This window comes from Erpetoichthys calabaricus, chromosome 4 (assembly GCF_900747795.2).
Source record: "Erpetoichthys calabaricus chromosome 4, fErpCal1.3, whole genome shotgun sequence".
In the NCBI taxonomy this organism is placed as follows: Eukaryota; Metazoa; Chordata; class Cladistia; order Polypteriformes; family Polypteridae; genus Erpetoichthys; species Erpetoichthys calabaricus.
Window position 1 is genome coordinate 224,502,006 of NC_041397.2, and position 20,389 is coordinate 224,522,394.

The 20,389-nt window shown below is 39.6% G+C and overlaps 1 protein-coding gene across 3 annotated transcripts in view; it reads left to right on the forward strand.

The window, feature by feature from the left end:
* The window catches only part of gdpd4a (glycerophosphodiester phosphodiesterase domain containing 4a), a 76,476-nt gene that overhangs the window by 36,057 nt on the left and 20,030 nt on the right, over positions 1-20,389 (forward strand). For all 3 annotated transcript variants that reach the window (XM_028800379.2, XM_028800377.2, XM_028800376.2), the window contains exons 2-7: positions 8,999-9,208; positions 11,122-11,225; positions 12,332-12,425; positions 13,428-13,487; positions 17,551-17,649; positions 18,054-18,147. In XM_028800379.2, the coding sequence (XP_028656212.2) occupies positions 9,026-9,208; positions 11,122-11,225; positions 12,332-12,425; positions 13,428-13,487; positions 17,551-17,649; positions 18,054-18,147 (634 nt within the window). In that variant the 5' untranslated portion in view covers positions 8,999-9,025. The remainder of the gene's footprint in view (positions 1-8,998; positions 9,209-11,121; positions 11,226-12,331; positions 12,426-13,427; positions 13,488-17,550; positions 17,650-18,053; positions 18,148-20,389) is intronic.

Consider the following 20,389-nt stretch of genomic DNA (forward strand, 5'->3'; position numbering starts at 1 on the left):
GGCAGCTGACCGGAGCTGTGGCCGTAAGGTGGTCGGTGCCTGTCGTGGCGGCAATCCCCGAACCCGTTGGTGGACACCGGCGGTGAGAGATGCCGTCAAGCTGAAGAAAGAGTCCTACAGGACCCTTTTGTCCTGTGGGACTCTGGAGGCAGCTGATAGGTACCGGCAGGCCAAGCGGAATGCAGCCTTGGTGGTTGCTGAGGCAAAAACTCGGGGGTGGGAGGTGTTTGGGGAGAACGACTTTCGGACGGCTTTGAGGAGATTCTGGTCCGGCGTCTCAGGAGGGGGAAGCAGTGCAGTATCAACACTGTATATGGTGGTGATGGTGCGCTGCTGACCTCGACTCGGGTCGGTGGGGGGAGTACTTCGAAGACCTCCTCAATCCCACTAACATGCCTTCCAATGATGAAGCAGAGCCTGGGGACTCAGAGGTGGGCTCCCCCATCTCTGGGACTGAGGTCACGGAGGTGGTCAAAAAACTCCTTGGTGGCAGGGCCCCGGGGGTGGATGAGATACGCCCAGAGTTCCTCAAGGCTGTGGATGTTGTAGGACTGTCTTGGTTGACACGCCTCTGCAACATCGCATGGACATCAGGGACAGTGCCTCTGGATTGGCAGACCGGGGTGGTGGTCCCCCTCTTTAAGAAAGGGGACCGGAGGGTGTGTTCCAACTACAGAGGGATCACACTCCTCAGCCTCCCTGGAAAAGTCTATTCAGGGGTCCTGGAGAGGAGGGTCCATCAGATAGTCGAACCTCGGATTCAGGAGGAACAGTGTGGTTTTTGTCCTGGTCGCGGAACAGTGGACCAGCTCTACACCCTTAGCAGAGTCCTGGAGGGTGCATGGGAGTTTGCCCAACCAGTCTACATGTGTTTTGTGGACTTGGAAAAGGCATTCGACCGTGTCCCTCGGGGAATCCTGTGGGGGGTACTACGAGAGTATGGGGTACCGGACCCCCTGATAAGAGCTGTTCGGTCCCTGTACAATCGGTGCCAGAGCTTGGTCCGCATTTCCGGCAGTAAGTCGAACCCATTTCCAGTGAGAGTTGGACTCCGCCAGGGCTGCCCTTTGTCACCGATTCTGTTCATGACTTTTATGGACAGAATTTCTAGGCGCAGCCAGGGCGTTGAGGGGGTCCGGTTTAGTGGACTCAGGATTGGGTCACTGCTTTTTGCAGATGATGTTGTCCTGTTTGCTTCATCAGGCCGTGATCTTCAGCTCTCTCTGGATCGGTTCGCAGCCGAGTGTGAAGCGGCTGGGATGGGAATCAGCACCTCCAAATTCGAGACCATGGTCCTCAACCGGAAAAGGGTGGAGTGCCCTCTCAGGGTTGGTAGCGAGATCCTGCCCCAAGTGGAGGAGTTCAAGTATCTCGGGGTCTTGTTCACGAGTGAGGGAAGAATGGAGCGTGAGATCGACAGGCGGATCGGTGTGGCATCCGCAGTAATGCGGGCTATGCATCGGTCTGTCGTGGTGAAAAAGGAGCTGAGCCATAAGGCGAAGCTCTCAATTTACCAGTCAATCTATGTTCCTACCCTCACCTATGGTCCTGAGCTATGGGTAGTGACCGAAAGAACGAGATCATGAATACAAGCGGCTGAAATGAGTTTCCTCTGTGGGGTGTCTGGGCTTTCCCTTAAAGATAGGGTGAGAAGCTCAGTCATCCGGGAGGGGCTCAGAGTAGAGCCGCTGCTCCTCCGCATCGAGAGGAGTCAGATGAGGTGGCTCGGGCATCTGATCAGGATGCCTCTTGGACAGCTCCCTGGTGAGGTGCTCCGGGCACGTCCAACCGGGAGGAGGCCCCGGGGAAGACCCAGGACACGCTGGAGGGACTATGTCTCTCGGCTGGCCTGGGAACGCCTTGGGATTCTCCCGGAAGAGCTAGAAGAAGTGGCTGGGGAGAGGGAAGTCTGGGCATCTGTGCTCAAGCTGCTGCCCCCGCGACCCCGACCTCGGATAAGCGGAAGAGGATGGATGGATGGATGGATCGATCTGCTTTCCCAAGTGCAGGCAACGGGGTGGCACTGTATGCGTCTTTAACGTTTGCATACAGTAGGTCAATAGTCCTTTTTCCCCGGGTGTTACAGTCCACATACTGGGAGAAGGCAGGTAATGTTTTGTCCAGCGTCACATGGTTAAAATCTCCAGAGATTAGCACAAGCGCCTCGGGTGCTGTGTTTGTAGTTTAGCAACAGCGGAGTGGATGATGTCACCCGCTATCTCCATGCCTGCCCGAGGAGGGATGTAAACAATAACAACAATGACCTGTCCAAACTCTCTGGGCAAGTAATAGGGATGCAGACTTACGGCCAACAGTTTGATGTCCCTGCAGCAACTGGAGATTTTGACTTTTACATGTCCAGGGTTGCACCACCTTGTATTCACATAGAGAGCGAGTCCTCCTCCTTTCCACTTCCCAAAGGTATTTGCATCTCCGTCCGCTCTAACTGTGCTAAACCCAGACAGCTCCATGTTAGCATCTGGGATGCTAGTTGTTTCACAAAAACACAGCATTCTCTGTAGGTCCTGACATTTTTCACCAGCGCAGCCAGTTCGTCAATCTTATTTGGTAGTGAGTTCACCACATGCAGTCTGTTAGAGGAATTTGCCAGTGAATTGTCAGTTTGAAGGCATGTTGTGAACAAAGTGGGAGTTGGTATGTTGGAAAGCTCAAGCCTGCAACTTTTCAGGTCTAAACCACCGATTCGCAGTAATTTCCTGTCCCTGCGTTGTGTGACCATGGTGTTGAACCAACTGTCAAATACTGGGATCATGACACATGCAAGTACTAGACTAGGAGTTTTCATAAACTAGTATTGATGTGGGTTTGTTTTACAAAGTAAATTGTAGATCCTGTGCTGCTTTCATTTGAGCTCAGGACAAAATATGTCCAATTACTGCAAAATGTGACCTTTCACAACACTTTCTATGAAACAAAATGGATGTGTTTTCAGCTAGCAGAGTGATTAAGCTGGCAGTGATGCAGCAGTGAAACTGATGATGCTTGTTACTTGTATAATGGAAACTAAAGCTTTATGCATCTGTCAGGAAAGGTACAAGTTAGCCGCAGTGCATTGTATTCTTAAAATCCTGCAGCTTCTTTTTGCCGCTGTTACTTTAGATCTTCTCACTTTGCGATTTGAATACTTTGTAAAAATAAGTATAACTTTCCCAGGCCTAAGTATATTTATTATTACATAAACACACACACACACACACAGAAGTCAACATGTTTTTTGCAATTAATATAGCATGTTTACTGCATTAAAAAAAAATATTGTCACATCCAGGGCTGGCAATGAGACAAACGCCTCAGGCAGTGCTTTGGTAAGGATGGCATTTTCATGTAATTTTTTTTTTTGTTTTATTTTAAACATATTATAAAACAAAAATACAAAAAAGTTAAGTGTGTACCTAAAGAATTAAAAACACATCCGGTACCGAATTTATATACTAACTTTAAAATTTTTCGGAATATAATTTTCATTTAACAGTTCAAAATTTCATGTTGTGCTGTTCACAGTGATATGCCACATGACAATACAAAGCACTGGTGTTCATTTCCTTGATTTATTTATACTAACACAGGTGCAGGATACCACATAATTGCTAAATGAGTTATCTTTGAGTAGCACTAAAACCAAAATAAGTTGCCTCTGTAGCTGTATTTGTACCTCTGTATTTAAATAGACATTCTGCCAGTTAGCTTACAGTACAGACTTCACTACTATAATGACATTGTATGAAATAGAAGTGTATTGATTATCCCTACCCATTATTCAAGTTTGCAGTATCTTCGCTAATTTATTTTAAGAACACAACATAACCAGCCAAGTAATGCACAGTGTCAGTTTTTAAATGTGTATGTGGCTACATAGATCTTTTTTAGCATGCCAGGAGCAAAGATATAGGTAGAGCAGTGTTTTCCGGTTGTTTTTCTGTGGTGACACACTTTTTTTGTAAAAACAAAAAAATCCCATGGCACACCACTATTGTACCAACCAAAAAAAAGTATGAAATCTCTTAGACATACTAAACTGTCCAAAACGGCGGGACAAGGGGTGGCACAAAGGGAGCTTGGCTGTTGCAATGTACAGACACAGCACTTGTGTAGAGTATAATCATCAAATCATTGAACAATTGAGGATATTTACAGAGTTTTAACACATGTTGTAATGTTTGCCCATTTAAGAGATGCATTTTCTTCAATTAAATCAATCTTTAGCAGTGCGTTTAAAGTCTTTTTGATTGTTTACTTTGACATGTCTGTGTCTCATATGCTATGCCAATTTGAGAATTAATACATTGGCCTCATTTTCTTATTGCCTTCTTTTCAACTTGCCTCAAATTCAGGTTGTACTGGCTCAAGTTTAGTAAACTGCCATTATTTTTATTTTTTTTTTATTTTATTTTTTTTTATAAATTCCTTTGTCTTGAGTCTACATTAATTTTGTAATTCAGTGTGTATTTACTTCATGATTTATGTATTAATTTTATAATTCCATGTTTTAATGTTAGATTTAATTGTGATTAATTGCATACATTTATGCAGTTATTTTTTTTTTCCGATTCCCAAACCATATGTATATCTATATAAGGACAGATCATACCTAAACTTATTTAACCTATTGGAAATTAAGTGTTCCCAGATCTCTGATTGCCAAGATGATGTGTAAAGAGTTCGTGTAATTCATACACAAGAATCTTTTCTAACACACAAATCTTTTCTAGAGAAGGTGTTATTATTTAACTAAGCAATTGAAATTCATTTTGATTATATGGGAATACTGTAATTTAAATGTTAAGTCAGGCTATCATATTCAACTGAGACGGTGCTTGTGGCTTTCCCTTTCTTTCCACCCTCTTTAATACTTAGACGGCTTGTTCCTATTCTCAGTTTTAAATTTGAAACCCCTTTACTAAAAGGAAGTGCTTAGAGGAAGTAGTGAGTTTTCAGAGTAAATACACAGCTGTCGGGTCATCTTTTTTTCCCCATCATTTTAGTTTATTTGCTCGTATTTATGTGCAGTAACTTGAAAGAGCCTACATAATGCATTTATAGAAAATAAACACTGTGTGTGTGTTTGTGTTTTCTTTCTTACTCAATAAATACATAAACATGATTCATAATTTATATTTATATATAGGGGAAGTGATGCATCCAATAGTATTTGTACCACAATTCCACTGATCTTGCTTACATAACTGGAAAGTCTGGCTTTTGGGATTCATTATTTAATATAATTAACAAAAAAAATTATGGATAGCTTCAGTTGTGATTGGAACAGTCCAAACATACAAAGATGGAGAGAAGTGAATAGCAGTGCTCTGTGACAAACCAATACATGCACCTAACTAGTAAGCCTTCTCCCCGGGTGCAATGTGAACACTGGAGCCTCATTTTAATGTTTGCATGTATTCAAATTAAATTGTACATGGGTAAAGTCCAGATTGAAAACCTATGATAGTGCCAGGTGTTAATTTAAACAAACAAATGCTTCAGCACAGGTACATTTCCACCGAGCCTTTGTTTTTTCTGTGCTGGAAAATCTGCTGAAACATCATGCAACCTGCCAATTAGAATTTGCATTTGGAATTGTATCTCTTTATTATAATAAAAAAATCTTGAGACAAGACGTGACTTTTTGAAGAGACTTTTTGGAAGGAAGTCCCGCAAGACGGAGACTTTTGCCATGAAATTCTTTCAAGTCACACCCTACCTAAAACTATTTTCAATCAAGACCATGGTCATCAGGTGCATTCTGGCACTTAACCTGGACAGACACCAATCCATTAAAGGGCTTACTTATAAACACACACACACACACACACACACTGTTACGAAGATCCAGTTTAGAATCACCCATTCATCTAAATATTGCAGCGAGAAATGATGAAGTCAAACGAATAATGCGAAAATTGTCGATTGGTTACACGGCAAATTGATTAAATGCGTATCAATAGACTATCCTGAAACAGTTGGTGGTGATCATGTGGAAGATGAAAACATGCTAAATTATGCTGATTATTGAAAATATGCTAAAGTGCACATGGGTTATGATTTTTAGATTGATAATGTTTTCTTAAACATGTAAGCACAACTGTGGTGGGCTGGCGCCCTGCCCAGGGTTTGTTTCCTGCCTTGCGCCCTGTGTTGGCTGGGATTGGCTCCAGCAGACCCCCCGTGACCCTGTAGTTAGGATATAGCGGGTTGGATAATGGATGGATGGATGTAAGCACAAAAATACTGGGTATCTTTTTATGTTTGATAATGTTCTTCTGAATATGTTTAGATAACAAGTGTCATTTTTCGTTTTCCAGAATATTGATCTATGGTCTTCTGTTGAAAAGAAAAATTGCAAAGGTTTTCTTAATTATAAATGTAATAGGCACACAAAAAAATATGATAAAAATTGTGAAAGTATTATATATGGGAGATACTGGCATTACCTTACTGAGGTATGCCAGTTGCACTATAGTAAGGGAAAAGGGGCAGTACAAGTTTATAAACCTAGTTTCTGGCACCCAGTACCGTATGATGTAATGGACTAATATTTATATGTTGTGAATAAGTAGTTATTTACCATATGAATTAGAAAATAATGCATGGTTCCATAGCATTTTGTGTTTGTATCTTCCTTATTTTAAACATTACATGGAAAAATGGATTGGAATTTATACAGGAAATGTTCATTTCTATGAAAGATTTGAGGATGGTGTCAGCACGTGATGATCTGTGTAATGAATTAAGAACAGTGATGTTACCACATTGCCGTGGTTGTGATAAAAAATGATATAAATTTGGGGAAATCTTCATGGCATTTGTACTGGATTCATTATGAAAAGATTTAAGGATCATTGTGCACAAAACAAGAATACAAAAAGAAACCTGATTTAGTGAGAAATTAGTCTGCTGACACGTTCTGTGTCCTTATTGACACACTGTATTTGATTGGCATGGAGTTTCCTAAATTAGAATGTCTTTACAACTGAGACTGAACATGCCTGCATAATTAGGGGTGGAAATAATGAAAGTCTTATTGGGATCCCTACTATAGCCCATCTGTGATTGGGACTGTAACAGTTTATAGTTTAAGAATTCTACAAGAAGAACTGTAGTGATTGAGAGTGAATCTCAAATGACCCATTTCATAAATCTGCATACAGTATGAGCACTAACCAGTTTCACTAAAGGGGATAAACTGGCAAATTACCAGGCTGAAAGAATGTAGAGTTGGTTTAGGGCTGGCTGGTAGTCTCAGAAATGTTATGATAATTTTTTACGTATCATCTAATGTCAACAATTATTGCATAATTATGTTCATTTTCTGATACTTAAGTAATAGTAACAATGATAAAAGTATTGTTTGGCCAATGTTATCCACTTATGTCTTCGAACATTGAAGTTACATTTCTTTTCTTTTGTGTTTCCAGTTGGAGCACAGGCAGGTGTAGTGACTTGCTCGTGGTCACACAGTGTCGGTACCAGGACTTTACAACCTCAGGGTTTGAACTTCAAAGCCTTAACCGCTATGCTGCACTACCTGTCAGTTTTAAGTTTGAATAGTGTTTTAAACCCTGAAAAAACCCAAAGACCTGTTTATTACGGCGCGATTTACAGCCCCAAAGAAATCAGAATTGAACATTAATGAGAATAAATGAAATAATTAAATACAAATCTAGATTTTAAAGATTTGTACACAATCCCCTTTAATATTTCACAGAGAGAGATGCAATTTTGGTGCTTTGGATGAACTTAAGTGGTTTTAAGCAGAAACACAATTTATGCGTTGAAGTGATTATCATTATCAAGGAGTTTAAAATATTATCATTATCATAGTATCAGCCATCCCTTCAGAATGATTTCCTGTTAGTAATGCCAATGACAGCATGGCACATCTTTCTGAAGTTATGCCGGGTATCGTCGTCTGTTTAAGGAGCCTAGTTAGTGTTCGATTCAGTAGCACTTTGAATCATTTTATGTGCGAGATGTGAGGTTTTCCTCCTCTTCTTCCCTGTTTTTGCTTTCGTCCAGATTGTTTCCTGTTGCCACGTCCACAAACTAGAATCCCTACCCACTACAAAGAAGCGCACCCACCTCAACGTTTGAGAATAATTAATAATAGCTTCACTTTATTGGCAGAAGTAATTTATGTTAATATCAAAGTCAAGATTTAGAAGCTAGCCATAATTAAAATTAAGTTGAATCTAATAAAGGATAAGGATTTAAGAAAATTAGCACTTTACTGAAAAAATGATGATTTTTATACAAATCTTTGGCCTTATTAAGGGAAAAAGGGAAAACCCAATTTAATAAAAAAAAAAAAAAAAGTGGGCTTTAAAGGAAAAGACACCAGATAGAGAGCCAGGACAGAGCGGCATTGAGAATGTGACAGATGTGTTATATTTTAGCAAGTGACTGCCACTGGGTAGCTGTATAAAGCACACTTAAATGTTAGTTCAAAAGGCAATCCTTCAAGTGCGAGAAAATCGCAGCTTTATTGCCAGAGTTGCTTTGATTAAATGTGAACAAGTGCATTTCATGAAGTGTCGTGAATGGCTAACTATGAAATTTGTGAGCTGAGGTGATTCACTTCGCTGGCAGACATGAAGGACAGGTAGTCTGTAGCAGCTGTGGACAGATGGGGCCATGGATTTGTTGTGTTCCATATCATGTTTGTTGTGAAGTTTCCCACAGAGAAGATTTAAAACAGTCTTTAAATCTACAAATGGATTTTTATTTGTGACATGGTATACTTGGGAACATGTCCCTGAACTCGATCAGTATGGTCTGGTAATGTCAGATTTTCATTAAGTTATATTGCGTGATGATATGAAGTCCCCCCGACCCCCACCCCTTACTTGAATTTATTTAAGTTGAATATACAGCTCCCCGTTGACTAGTTCTTTGTATTTAATAGTGTACAGGCATACCCCACCGGCCCGCTCTCTCTCAAATGAGCTCCTTTCCCTCCTGACTGCATGCTTTTTCTTTCTAGGTGAGGATGTTGAGCAAATGCTGACAGATGGCCAGATCTCCCACCACCCTGACAAAGCTGAAACTGGGCAAACTCAAAGTGGTGCGTCGGCAGCTTCTCCAACGCTATGAACACCAGCCCTTCATATCCTGCCTAGCTGGTTTTTATGGGTGCCAGTGGAAAAGATACCAGCGGGCACGCTCCCAGCCTGGGGAATGCTGCTGCAGCAAGGTGTGTAAAATTGACCTTTTCCACCTATGATTTTTTGGTTTTTTTTAATTGTAAAATGGGGCCAAAGTAATAGATCTACCATGGTCACCTTGCTGGGCTCTGGTTCAATGTTGTACATTTGCTTCCAGTCACCAGTTTACTAGTAAACTGTCTGATATATATAAAAAAATGATTCTGTTTAATGTTTTGGGGAAATATTTAGTTTAGGTCATGTATGTTTGTTTTAGAGATTGGTGGCTCTGAAGCTAGGGACCTAGAAGTGACTCTACTCTGTTGGGCCCTTGAGCAAGGCCCTTAACCTAGAATTGGTTCATTCTGGGTATGACGTTAATCTGCATCCAGCCCTGCAAGCAGGTCCTCCAGCTTACAGGGAAAACTTGGGCGTTGGTGGCAGGATTGGCATGCCAGCCACAGTGTTTTTTTTTTAAAAAAAAAAAAAAAGAAAACTCTCACACTGGAACAGCATTGTGCTGAAGTGTCACCCGCTGCACTCGAGTCCCAATCCTAGTGGTTGGTTGTGTGGTTGGTGCAGCAATGTGCTACGGTATCAGTGCATGATCCCAACAGCCCCTCTCTTTCTCTCTCTCACTCTCTCCCTCCCTTTTGTTTTTAGGCACACTGTGATGTCTCTCAAAAATGTTATCTGGAACCCTTGTTGCCACAACCTCAGCTATCAGTGGCTTCTAAAAGAAGTCTCATTCCAAACCACCACAATGTATTTCTTTATTTAAAAAGTCTGCATCACAGTCACAAGACCATTCCATTGTGGTTGGCTCCCCTTTCCAGGGACACATCACTCCTGCAGGAGGCAATAAACCTCAAATGCAGGCTGCGTTAAGCTGGCTGCGCTTCCTAATGAAGCAAACACTCCTCCTTTGGGGATTGCTGCTGTTGTTTTTGTAGCCATGTTTTGGCAACCATACATTGAAATCTGAGGCTGTGTTTGTAACACAAATCTCTTAATACCAATTGTAACAAATGTAATGGAAATTTGTCAACAAGGAAGACCAGCCAGATTTGTCAGGTTTGTTCAGTGTCATTTTTCTTGAACAATTTTAGAAATTGCAGTGTGCTGATTTTTAATATGCTGGAATTAATTGTTCATGGTTCATAGTAGATTACAGATCTGGTTATGTAATCTGATTATTGCCATTTGTGTTAGTTTTGATTTGGAGGTTTGAGGTGTAGAATAACTTTTTTTTTTGTGGGTTATCATAAAATATATATGCAGTGAATATGTAGTGTGCCTCCTAACCAATGCAGAATTAAGTCTCCTTTTATAGTGAGTTGTCCTCTCGAGCAACACACACAGTGATTTTAATGTAGTTGTTATTGGGCCAGCCAGTTTATATGTTGATACTAAGCAGTCTGCTTGAAGGATTAGGTCACATTTTCCTTGACACGTTCCACATTGTCCTTATCTCCAACAAGGAAAAAAATGTTGGATGCCAGTGGCACTTGAGGAGAAAGTCCTTTGAGGGCTGTTTGCGGCTCGACAACTAAATTTAGCAGTTTACTGCTATTGAAGCAATTTCAGTGACCTAGTGTGTGCCTACATTATGAATGGAGTTATCTGGCTGGAATTTTATTTATTTATTTATTTATTTATTCTAGAATTCTTCCATTTTGCAAAATTGAAAGAGATAATATTGTTGAATATTTTGGGGTAACGCCATTAGGACAATTTTGCAGAGACTGTAATAACTGTGTTAAACTTTTACGTTGTGATGGGTGATGTGGCTCTGCGCCTGGGGACTGCTTGTCCAGTGAGCCCCCAAGTTCACATGCCACCATTCTGAGAGCCTCTTTACCAGACTGTGCCCCAAGTGTATGAGTAAAACATTGTATCAGGATATATTGTGAAAAGTACTACCTGAAATCTGTTGTTAACAGAAACCTGTTTTTCTTTTTAGTTGGAGTGCAGCTGTTTCACAGTCCTCATCATTTCTTTCTTTCTGTCTTTGGTGTTTTTATATTTTTGGAGCCAGGCACAAAATGATTATGATAACTTTGACTGGTAAGGTGTTTACATTTTTTTTAAAATGGTGGTCTTATTCCAGATTACATTTGAATCATTTTGTGAAGAAAGGGAGCATTTCCCCAGAATATAGTTTTAGGTAACATTAATATTTAAAGAAGACTGAACTACTTGCATTTTACTGACTTATTGAAAAACCTCTGACATTGTCATAGCAATCACAAGTAAACTACCACAAGAACTGTTGTTTTCACCAATGTAAAAATTAAAAATTATTGGTAATGTCTACAGAAAGCTCTTCTACTGTTTTTTTTTTTTTTTAAACTAATTTTATTAACTTTTGAATGTGTGTCAGTCTTGGATGCTTTTTAACAAGTGTATTCATTCAAAAAATAATCTGGTTATCTTTGTATAGCTGATCTTTAAATTGCCAATAGTTTATGAAGAAGAATCGTGACAGCCATAGAACAGTTTTAGAAATTTATAGCCACATTACATTACACACTGTATTATGATGGTTTGAAAGGTCTTATTACAAAAAGCCTTATGTTTTATTTGTTTACTTTTTTAATGATTAGTTTCGTCCAAGTTTCTTTTTTTACCCCAAACAGAAAGATATTACCCCTGAAGTAATTTTGACACTTGTCCAACTTTCTGTCAAAACTGGATGACTGCCAATGAGTCCATCTACTTACAGTTTCTGTCTGTTCTGTATTAGACCCATATTGGTAAAATAGGTCATCTTATGATTGTTTTAAAGCACTTTCATGTGTAAGACATCAGGGAGTAGCTGTTTTTAGTTTGTATCACTGAGTATAATGTGCTGCTTTAACCTTGCAAGGACATAGCCATGCAGATTCTGAGATAGTTATCAATAGATGAAGGACCTGTTTCTTAACCACTGCTATTTTAGAATTCTCACCAGCATTTATTCAGTTTTAGCTTTGTAACTGAATATGACGGGGTGTGATCTAATGTACAAGCCCACTTCAAGAATTTAGCATTCCTGTGTTTGTATAACAGATGCTCTTTTATTCTGTTTAATCTTCAGGATAGCTTTCCCTAAACACTGATTTCTAGTGTCTAAAACGTCACCCTTTATGAATACCCATATAACCCAGCCAGTCTCTTTTCCTTTTTTTCAGGTTCAGCTATGGGAGTTCTGGCTTTTGGTTTCCCTGGTCTTTGCTGCTGTTTGTACTTGCTATAGTGCTGTTCTCTTATGTGGCTCTTCTGCTGGTATGTTCCTAGTTCAGGCAAACATATTTACGATATTTCATATCTTACAGTATGTGTCGACCGGTCCGGTGCTTTTCTCCAATAACCTCTCTCCCTTATTATTTCAGTTTTAGTGCCATGTGTACAATTGTGACTTGAACAGTAGATATAAGAATAGAACACATTTCTCTTAAATGCTCTGTGTGTGTGTGTGTGTGTATAATATAGATAGGGATTGGTAGCATAGATTAACAATACTAATTTCAGTAGAGGAAAACAATTTTTTGTTCCTTTAGACCATTCATTTCTGGTACAGTGGGTCTGTAGTCGGAGTCAAAGTAGAGTATTGTGAGTATTAATGCACTGGACATTGCTATTGATCATTTTATTTGGGAGTTGTGAGAAGTCTGCTTTCACCAGGTTCATACAAATGTTAAAAAGATCTTCCAAAACCACATTAATGACTGTAACAATCTGCTTAATCAAGCTGAAGTTTATCAGACCAGATAAGCAATACATAGCAAGATGATGAAGTGAATTTCTGAGAGGTATTGTTTGTAGATGCCTTAAGATAAAGACTGAGAAAATGCCTCTTATCTTCAAATTTTGTTTACCTTTTTATTTAATATGAAGTTTAAAAACCAGTTTCTCTCTCAAACCTTTTTTTCGTCTTTTTATTTAACAATAGTCTTTTATATAAGTTTTTTTTTTTTTTTAATCAAAGGTTTGGCATCATGAATTTATCTTGAGCAATTACAATAGTTACCAGGATTGTCCGACATTTATTGGCCTTATGTTTCCAAAGGGAAGTTACATTCAGTTGAGATTTGAGAAATGACCATATATGCTAGACTTTGGAGGAGAGAACAGGAAATCTACAGTTTTCTTTCCCTAACTTTAATTCCTTATGAACTTTAAAAAATGAACTGGTTTGACTGATCTCTCTCTTGTGCTGGCAGAGATGGTTTGTGCATTTTATTGCCATCCAATCTCTGACACTTTGCTCTGTGTGTATTAAAACAGGTTTTGGCCGTATGCTTACTTTCTGAAGGCCAGCGTCTCTACCTTCACTGGAGCCACAAGGTATGATCTTTTGGAGTATAATGGTTTTCTAAGAAGCCCTGCAAGGAATCCCAATATCTAACATTTCTCTCTATCATATAAACAAATCCTGGGATGAGACAAGATTTTTTCAGAGAGAGAATTTCAAATCCCATGAGATGAGACTTTGTGCCAAGAGATTTAACCATGCCCATGGTCCACTCACCGTGAATGCTATTGTCAGACACAGTTCCTGTGCTTTCAGCTCTTATAAATTTTTACGTTTTCTTCATTTTAATACAAGACATACAATCTATTTGCTTCCTTCAATGTAGTCCTTTTCTGGATAATAATTTTATACATTCTAGATGAAAGGGCAGCGTGTCGAAAAGAGGCCCAAAAGCAATGGAGAGAAAAGAATTAAAAAAAAAATAACAATAATAATCTAAATGCAAATTCGGAAAATAAGGAAAATTATTATTAGCCCGGACCAAGTGGAACTGAAAACCTAACAGGTCCAGGCTGGTGCGGAAATAAAAGACAAAGAGTAGAAGACAAACTAGAACGTTGTAAAGAGGTTCAGAAACGTTGGCGCAATACACATGCAGAGCAGGTTAGAGATTATGAAAGTACTAAAATTCGAAAGTCTCAAAAAACTGATAGTAAAGGGCACATTAGCGCTAACAAACAGAATTTATTACTCTGTGAAGTAACGGAACAGTGAAAAGAAATTGAATATATGGACATAGGTGATATGACAAAAGTATGTAGATATTGTTTGGATTTAAAGTTTAAGTTGGAGACTTGTAGATTGTTTTATTCGTGTTGCCATCAGGGAAATGTAGTGTTTCTTCTCAATGAAGAGGCATATATGCGAGAAATAAGTTTTGTTATTTGGTGAAAGTGAAATCCATAAACACTACAGGCAAAATATCTGAATCTACAATATTCTAATAATAATAACAATATTCTGTTTGCATTTGCATTATTCAATGGTCAAAACGTTGATTTACACAATTCAGGACCATACACTATGAGAATCTGTGGTCCCGCAACAATTAAAGCTACTAGAAGTTTCATTTAAAAAAAAAAAAAAACACAATTCACTCAGGTTTATATTTATGATTATGAAGAAGTGATTCAACATAGAATCAAAAGAGTTAAAAAAGATTGGACGTATTAGAAATTCTACAGCCAATAATGGATACAAATCCATACATCCAAGAGTATCGCACTTTACACAGAATTTATCTGCAAAATACGGACAAAGAAGTTTTCTTTGATTTCTATATGAATCTGAAAGATCACGCTCACATACAGTACTGTGCAAAAGTTTTAGGCAGGTGTGAAAAGATGCTGTAAACAAAGAATGCTTTCAAAAATGGAAGTGTTAATCATTTATTTTCATCAATCAACAAAATGCAGTGAATGAACAAAAGAGAAATCTAAATCAAATCAATATTTGGTGTGACCAACCTTTGTCTTCAAAACAGCATCAATTCTTCTAGGTACACTTGCACACAGTTTTTGAAGGAACTCGGCTGGTAGGTTGTTCCAAACATCTTGGAGAACTAACCACAGATCCTCTGTGGATTTAGGCTTCCTCACATCCTTCTGTCTCTTCATGTAATCCCAGACACACTCGATGATGTTGAGATCAGGGCTCTGTGGGTGCCATACCATCACTTCCAGGACTTCTTGTTCTTCTTTACGCTGAAGATAGTTCTTAATGACTTAGGCTCTATGTTTGGGGTCGTTGTCCTGCTGCAGAATAAATTTGGGGCCAATCATATGCCTCCCTGACGGTATTGCATGATGGGTAAGTATCTGCCTGTATTTCTCAGCATTGAGAACACCATTAATCCTGACCAAATCTCCAACTCCATATGCAGAAATGCAGCCCCAAATGTTCAAGAAACCTCCACCATGCTTCACTGTTGCCTGCAGACACTCATTATTGTACTGCTCTCCATCCGTTCGAACAAATTGCATTCTGCTACAGCCAAATATTTCAAATTTTGACTCATTAGTCCAGAGCACCTGCTGCCATTTTTCTGCACACCAGTTCCTATGTTTTCGTGCATACTTGAGTCGCTTGGCCTTGTTTCCACGTCGGAGGTATGGCTTTTTGGCTGCAACTCTTCCCTGAAGACCACTTCTGGCCAGACTTCTCCGGACAGTAGATGGATGTACCTGGGTCCCACTGGTTTCTGCCAGTTCTGAGCTGATGGCACTGCTGGACATTTTCTGATTTCGAAGGGTAATAAGCTTGATGTGTCTTTCATCTGCTGCACTAAGTTTCCTTGGCCAACCACTGCGTCTACGATCCTCAACGTTGCCCGTTTCTTTGTGCTTCTTCAAAAGAGCTTGAACAGCACATCTTGAAACCCCAGTCTGCTTTGAAATCTTTGTCTGGGAGAGACCTTGCTGATGCAATATAACTACCTTGTGTCTTGTTGCTGTGCTCAATCTTGCCATGACATGAAACTGTCTTCCACAACCTCACCTTGGTAGCAGAGTTTGGCTGTTCCTCACCCAGTTTTAAGCCTCCTACACAGCTGTTTCTGTTTCAGTTAATGACTGTGTTTCAACCTACGTGTGACATTGATGATCATTAGCACCTGTTTGGTATAATTGGTTGATTATACACCTGACTAGAATCCTGACTTTGTGCAAGTGTACCTATAAGAATTGATGCTGGTTTGAAAGCAAAAGGTAGTAACACCAAATATAGATTTTAGATTTTGTTCTGTACACTCACTTTGCATTTTGTAAATTGATAACAATAAACAATCATTATTTATATTTCTGAAAGCATTCTTTATTTACAGCATTTTTTCACACCTGCCTAAAACTTTTGCACAATACTGTATGTAATAAACCAACATGTGTTGAATTGTCAGTGATAACAGCTTTGAAAGACAGAGATATCACAGACAGAGTTGATATTCGTATTTATCCAAAAGCAAAGCATAATTCGTCACAAGCAGCAGATCTGGGAAATGACTAGTGCATAGGGCCCACACGGGGGTTGGTGAGTGAAGCGAGCAGGGGGCACAGCCCCCTAGTACTTCCATATTTACTTTTTTGCTAGAATGGCAAAATTATTTTTTTTTATTTTTTTTTTTTTGCTGTAAATGTTCACATTTTTAACATTCTGTTGTGAATTTTAGGTTTTATAAAGTGGCCTGTTTCTTTAGGAATGCCACATGGTAATGAACTAGACATAACATTTTATATTTGAATGAACAAAGGGTTGAAGTTTCTAAAAAGAGAACTTTAAAGAATGTAGAAATTTTTTACTTTCAGAAAAGATTCAGCTCTTAATAACTTTTTTGGTGAACTTTACATGACAAATATTATGGTAGCAATAGATAATGTTCTTCAGACCAGACCTCGTTAACACCAGTCAGAGGATTTATCTCCTTCATCAGCATCCCCCTTCTATACTGTGACTGCTATGCTGCTCCATTTGTCAGCCTCCTGATTGCTTCTAATCTTGCTTGTCAGCAAGACCTCAAGGCAATTAACTTTTTTCACTTGAAGCAGTGGCGTCTAATTGTAGGAACATTAGGTCAGCCCCTCCCTTTCTGCTAGGAGAGGCCTGTGACCTTGGATCTCAAGGTGTCAGAGATTCTGTCTTAATTGTGTTGTGCAAAGATCTAAATCTTCTCAGTGTGCTTTAGATATCAGGGTCATGAGGTCACAAGAGCAGACAGCAGAGAATTCATCCCTTGGGTATCCAATCTGAGCTGTCTTGGAGCAGTGATATTCTGTTTATAAAAGTTAAAAATGAGAGACAATATTTCCATCCCAGACTACTCAGTCTTTTCAAGGACCAGATGGCACAGAGCAGCCCTGGCTCTGGCAGCACCTTCCACAAGAAGTCCAAATTTAAATCAAAATGTTTTGTGACAAGAAGAGATGGCTTACTGCTGTATAGCCAGGAACAGAACCCTGCAGGGATCTTAGATTCAACTATAGACTGGAGTTAATGTGTGTGTTTAATTTAGCAACCTATGTTTTCTATACTGTAATCTACAAAATATTTTTAGAAATATCAATATTGTATAGTACAGTACTCTAAAAACCTTCTCTTTTTCAGGTTGGAGTTGTTGTCACTTTGGGAGTTTCGGTTGCTGCTATAGCGGTTTTTTCTGACCGGTGGAATGAAGAATGGACTACACTTCTACTGTCCTTCCAGGTAGGTTGTATTTTCACAGCGAGGGGGCAGGTGAGGGTGGTTTTTACTCAAAAATTAGAACATTCTTAAAACCTCACTTACTTCATATGTTGCATATTCTAGACTGACTAATCCATTTGTTGTGCAGTGACACTATGGAGTCACTTTAGGATGTACATATTTTGCAATTATTGCATACATGTAGGAAATTTAAAAGAGGTGGTGGCTTCTTCTTCTAAATTGAAAAAAATCTTAAATCCCACATTAAGTGTAATGAGTGAAGTTACCAGATACTTATTATTTGCACAAACTGAAATCTTTGAAGAGATGCCATGCCCTGTCGCTGACTCCCTAAGCAGACCCCCTAGACTTGATGGTCTGATCGTTTCCCACAAGTATTGCTGATGTTTTTTTTCTCTCTCTAGGTAACTGCACCATACCTACAAATCGGTGGGGTGGCAGTTATGACACTGATTTCCTGGCCTGTGGCAATGCATGTGTCCCGGATGAATAAGAAGGGTAGGTGTTGATGCTGACATACAAACGTAATGTGAAGGTTCAAGCAGACAACATTGCCTTCAGGCAAACATTTGGCTAATTTTGCCTTGTGTGGTGTCTAGCTCCTTAAAAATGTAGATGGTTTAGTTTCTAACCTTTCTAGTGTATGTCTTTAGCATTTGAGTACATTTACCTAAGTAAATGATTGAATTAAAGAGAATCTATGATAATAATATAGTTGGAAGCAATTGATATGTTGAAATTGTTGCCTGGAAATGCCTTAAATTTTTCTTTCTTAATTTAAAATTTGATCCAATGGGTCATATTGAAAACTAAATATGCATTGCTCGGCTGCCACACAACCCTTTTTATCCTGCAAAGTGAAATGATGATATAACTCGGATGTTTTGGCTGATTATGGTGACTTATATTTGAACTGGGTTGTTCTGTATTTCAGCACATGATCCTGTTGTCACATTTTTCCACAGTGCAGTGTATTGTGTATTGGAACACTAATTGTTCAGAGTGAATATCATTCTGCTAGATTAAGTTGATAATTTGGAAGAAAAATGAAATGAAGAAGTAGTTTTATTTTGTGGAGTGTTTTGTCATAGTAACACAGACTTGTTTGGAGTTGCCTTGATCTCTCCTCTTTGTTTCACTGCTTTCAGTTTCTGCCCCAGTGACCAGGCAGGCGTCCAATTGTAGCAGGCTTTATTGTTTTACTCAGAAGTGACAGCCAGCGATAGCATTTTATGACACTCAAACCGTGTGACCCTTTGTGGATTTACTTGCTTAGAAACAAGTATAACAATTGTTTCTTGAGGCCAGCCTGACAGTTGGACTGTATTTTAAAAAAAATAAATAAATAAATAATGAAAACCGAAAAGCCTAGTCTAAAATGGATGTTTTGTGGTTAGTGTGGAAGACTCTGAAAATGAAATGACCTTTAGAATCTGTGCTGAATGTAAAGGCACCAGTAGATTTATCTGGTTGTTCTTCTTCACTGGTGTTTGAAGTGCATATTGAGCAATAACCCTGTGTGATTTGTTTTTTTTTGTTTTTTTTTTATCTCCTTCTTCCTGTAAGGAATGTATCACTCATTGTGCTCCACAGTAGTGCACTTCATTTGGACAGACTCATGTGACCTTCTCTAATCTGTATATGCAACTCTATCTGTGGCTAATGTACCGTAAATGTTCATGAGAATATGCAAATTCATATTGTCCCATTTAAAGGCATGGTGTAGTTCACTTGGGGGGGGGGGGGGGGAGGAATGTATTTTAATGAGAGACATACAAGTAAGAAGAAAAGCATGTTTTGTTTGAATGTAAGTATTGCTGTTATGGGCCTGCAACTTTGCATTCTGCTGCTCAGTCCTTCATTACTCTGCTAATGATGTTTATGTAAGGACTAGTAGCTGTTATGGTAAAGAAACCAGCAGCTTCGCTATATGACTGTTTTAGTTACACATCAGTTATATGTCTAGCTGTACATCGCAAGGGCAACAGCAAAAAACTAAATAAAACGCAAATGTCTACACAAGAGAACAAGAAAATAAATTTAATTGGTTTCCTCTGCCATTGCTTTAAAACAGAATTTAATTGCTTTACTTGTTGCCTGGTTGAGACAGTTAACTTAAAAGCTATGTCTGTGTGCTGTATCAATATAATCCTGGGAAAAAAAAAAAAGACTGATTAGCGAAACTGCAGTTGTGCACAATGTCAAGTGTCTGTGGTATAGCAGGTCCACAGCTCATGTCAAAAGGGCCGGTTTTAAATAAATCGCCGCGCTCGCGGCTTAGTGAGGGGGCGTGGTGGTGTGTGGCCGAGCGGTTCTCGGGGAATTCGTGATGCGGGTGATTCTCACTTAAGTGCACAGGTGAGGAGTCATCCGCATCCGTAATTGTTCCCGGGAGCTGCTGATTGCCACAGCTGATCCACGTCCCCATAATATATGGAAGCGTGAGGCGGCTAGTAGGGGAGAAAAAGATGGAGGTTGCAGAGGAAGAAAGCAGGAAGCAGTGTGGAGAAAGCCGGAGCACGAGTGAAAGAGAGGGAGAGGGAGAGAGTGAGCAAGCGAGCGCTTGTAGGCAGCTGGACAGTGAGCCCTAGCGGGGTGTTTGGCCAACACCTAGGGCAGTTGGTAGTGGTCACTCCCACTGAGCATTGTGAGGAGCGGGAGTGACCAGCAGAAGGGCAGCTCACTGCAGAAGACCGCGGGAGTCGGGAGGCTAGGAAGAAGAAGCCCCAGTGTGAGTGTC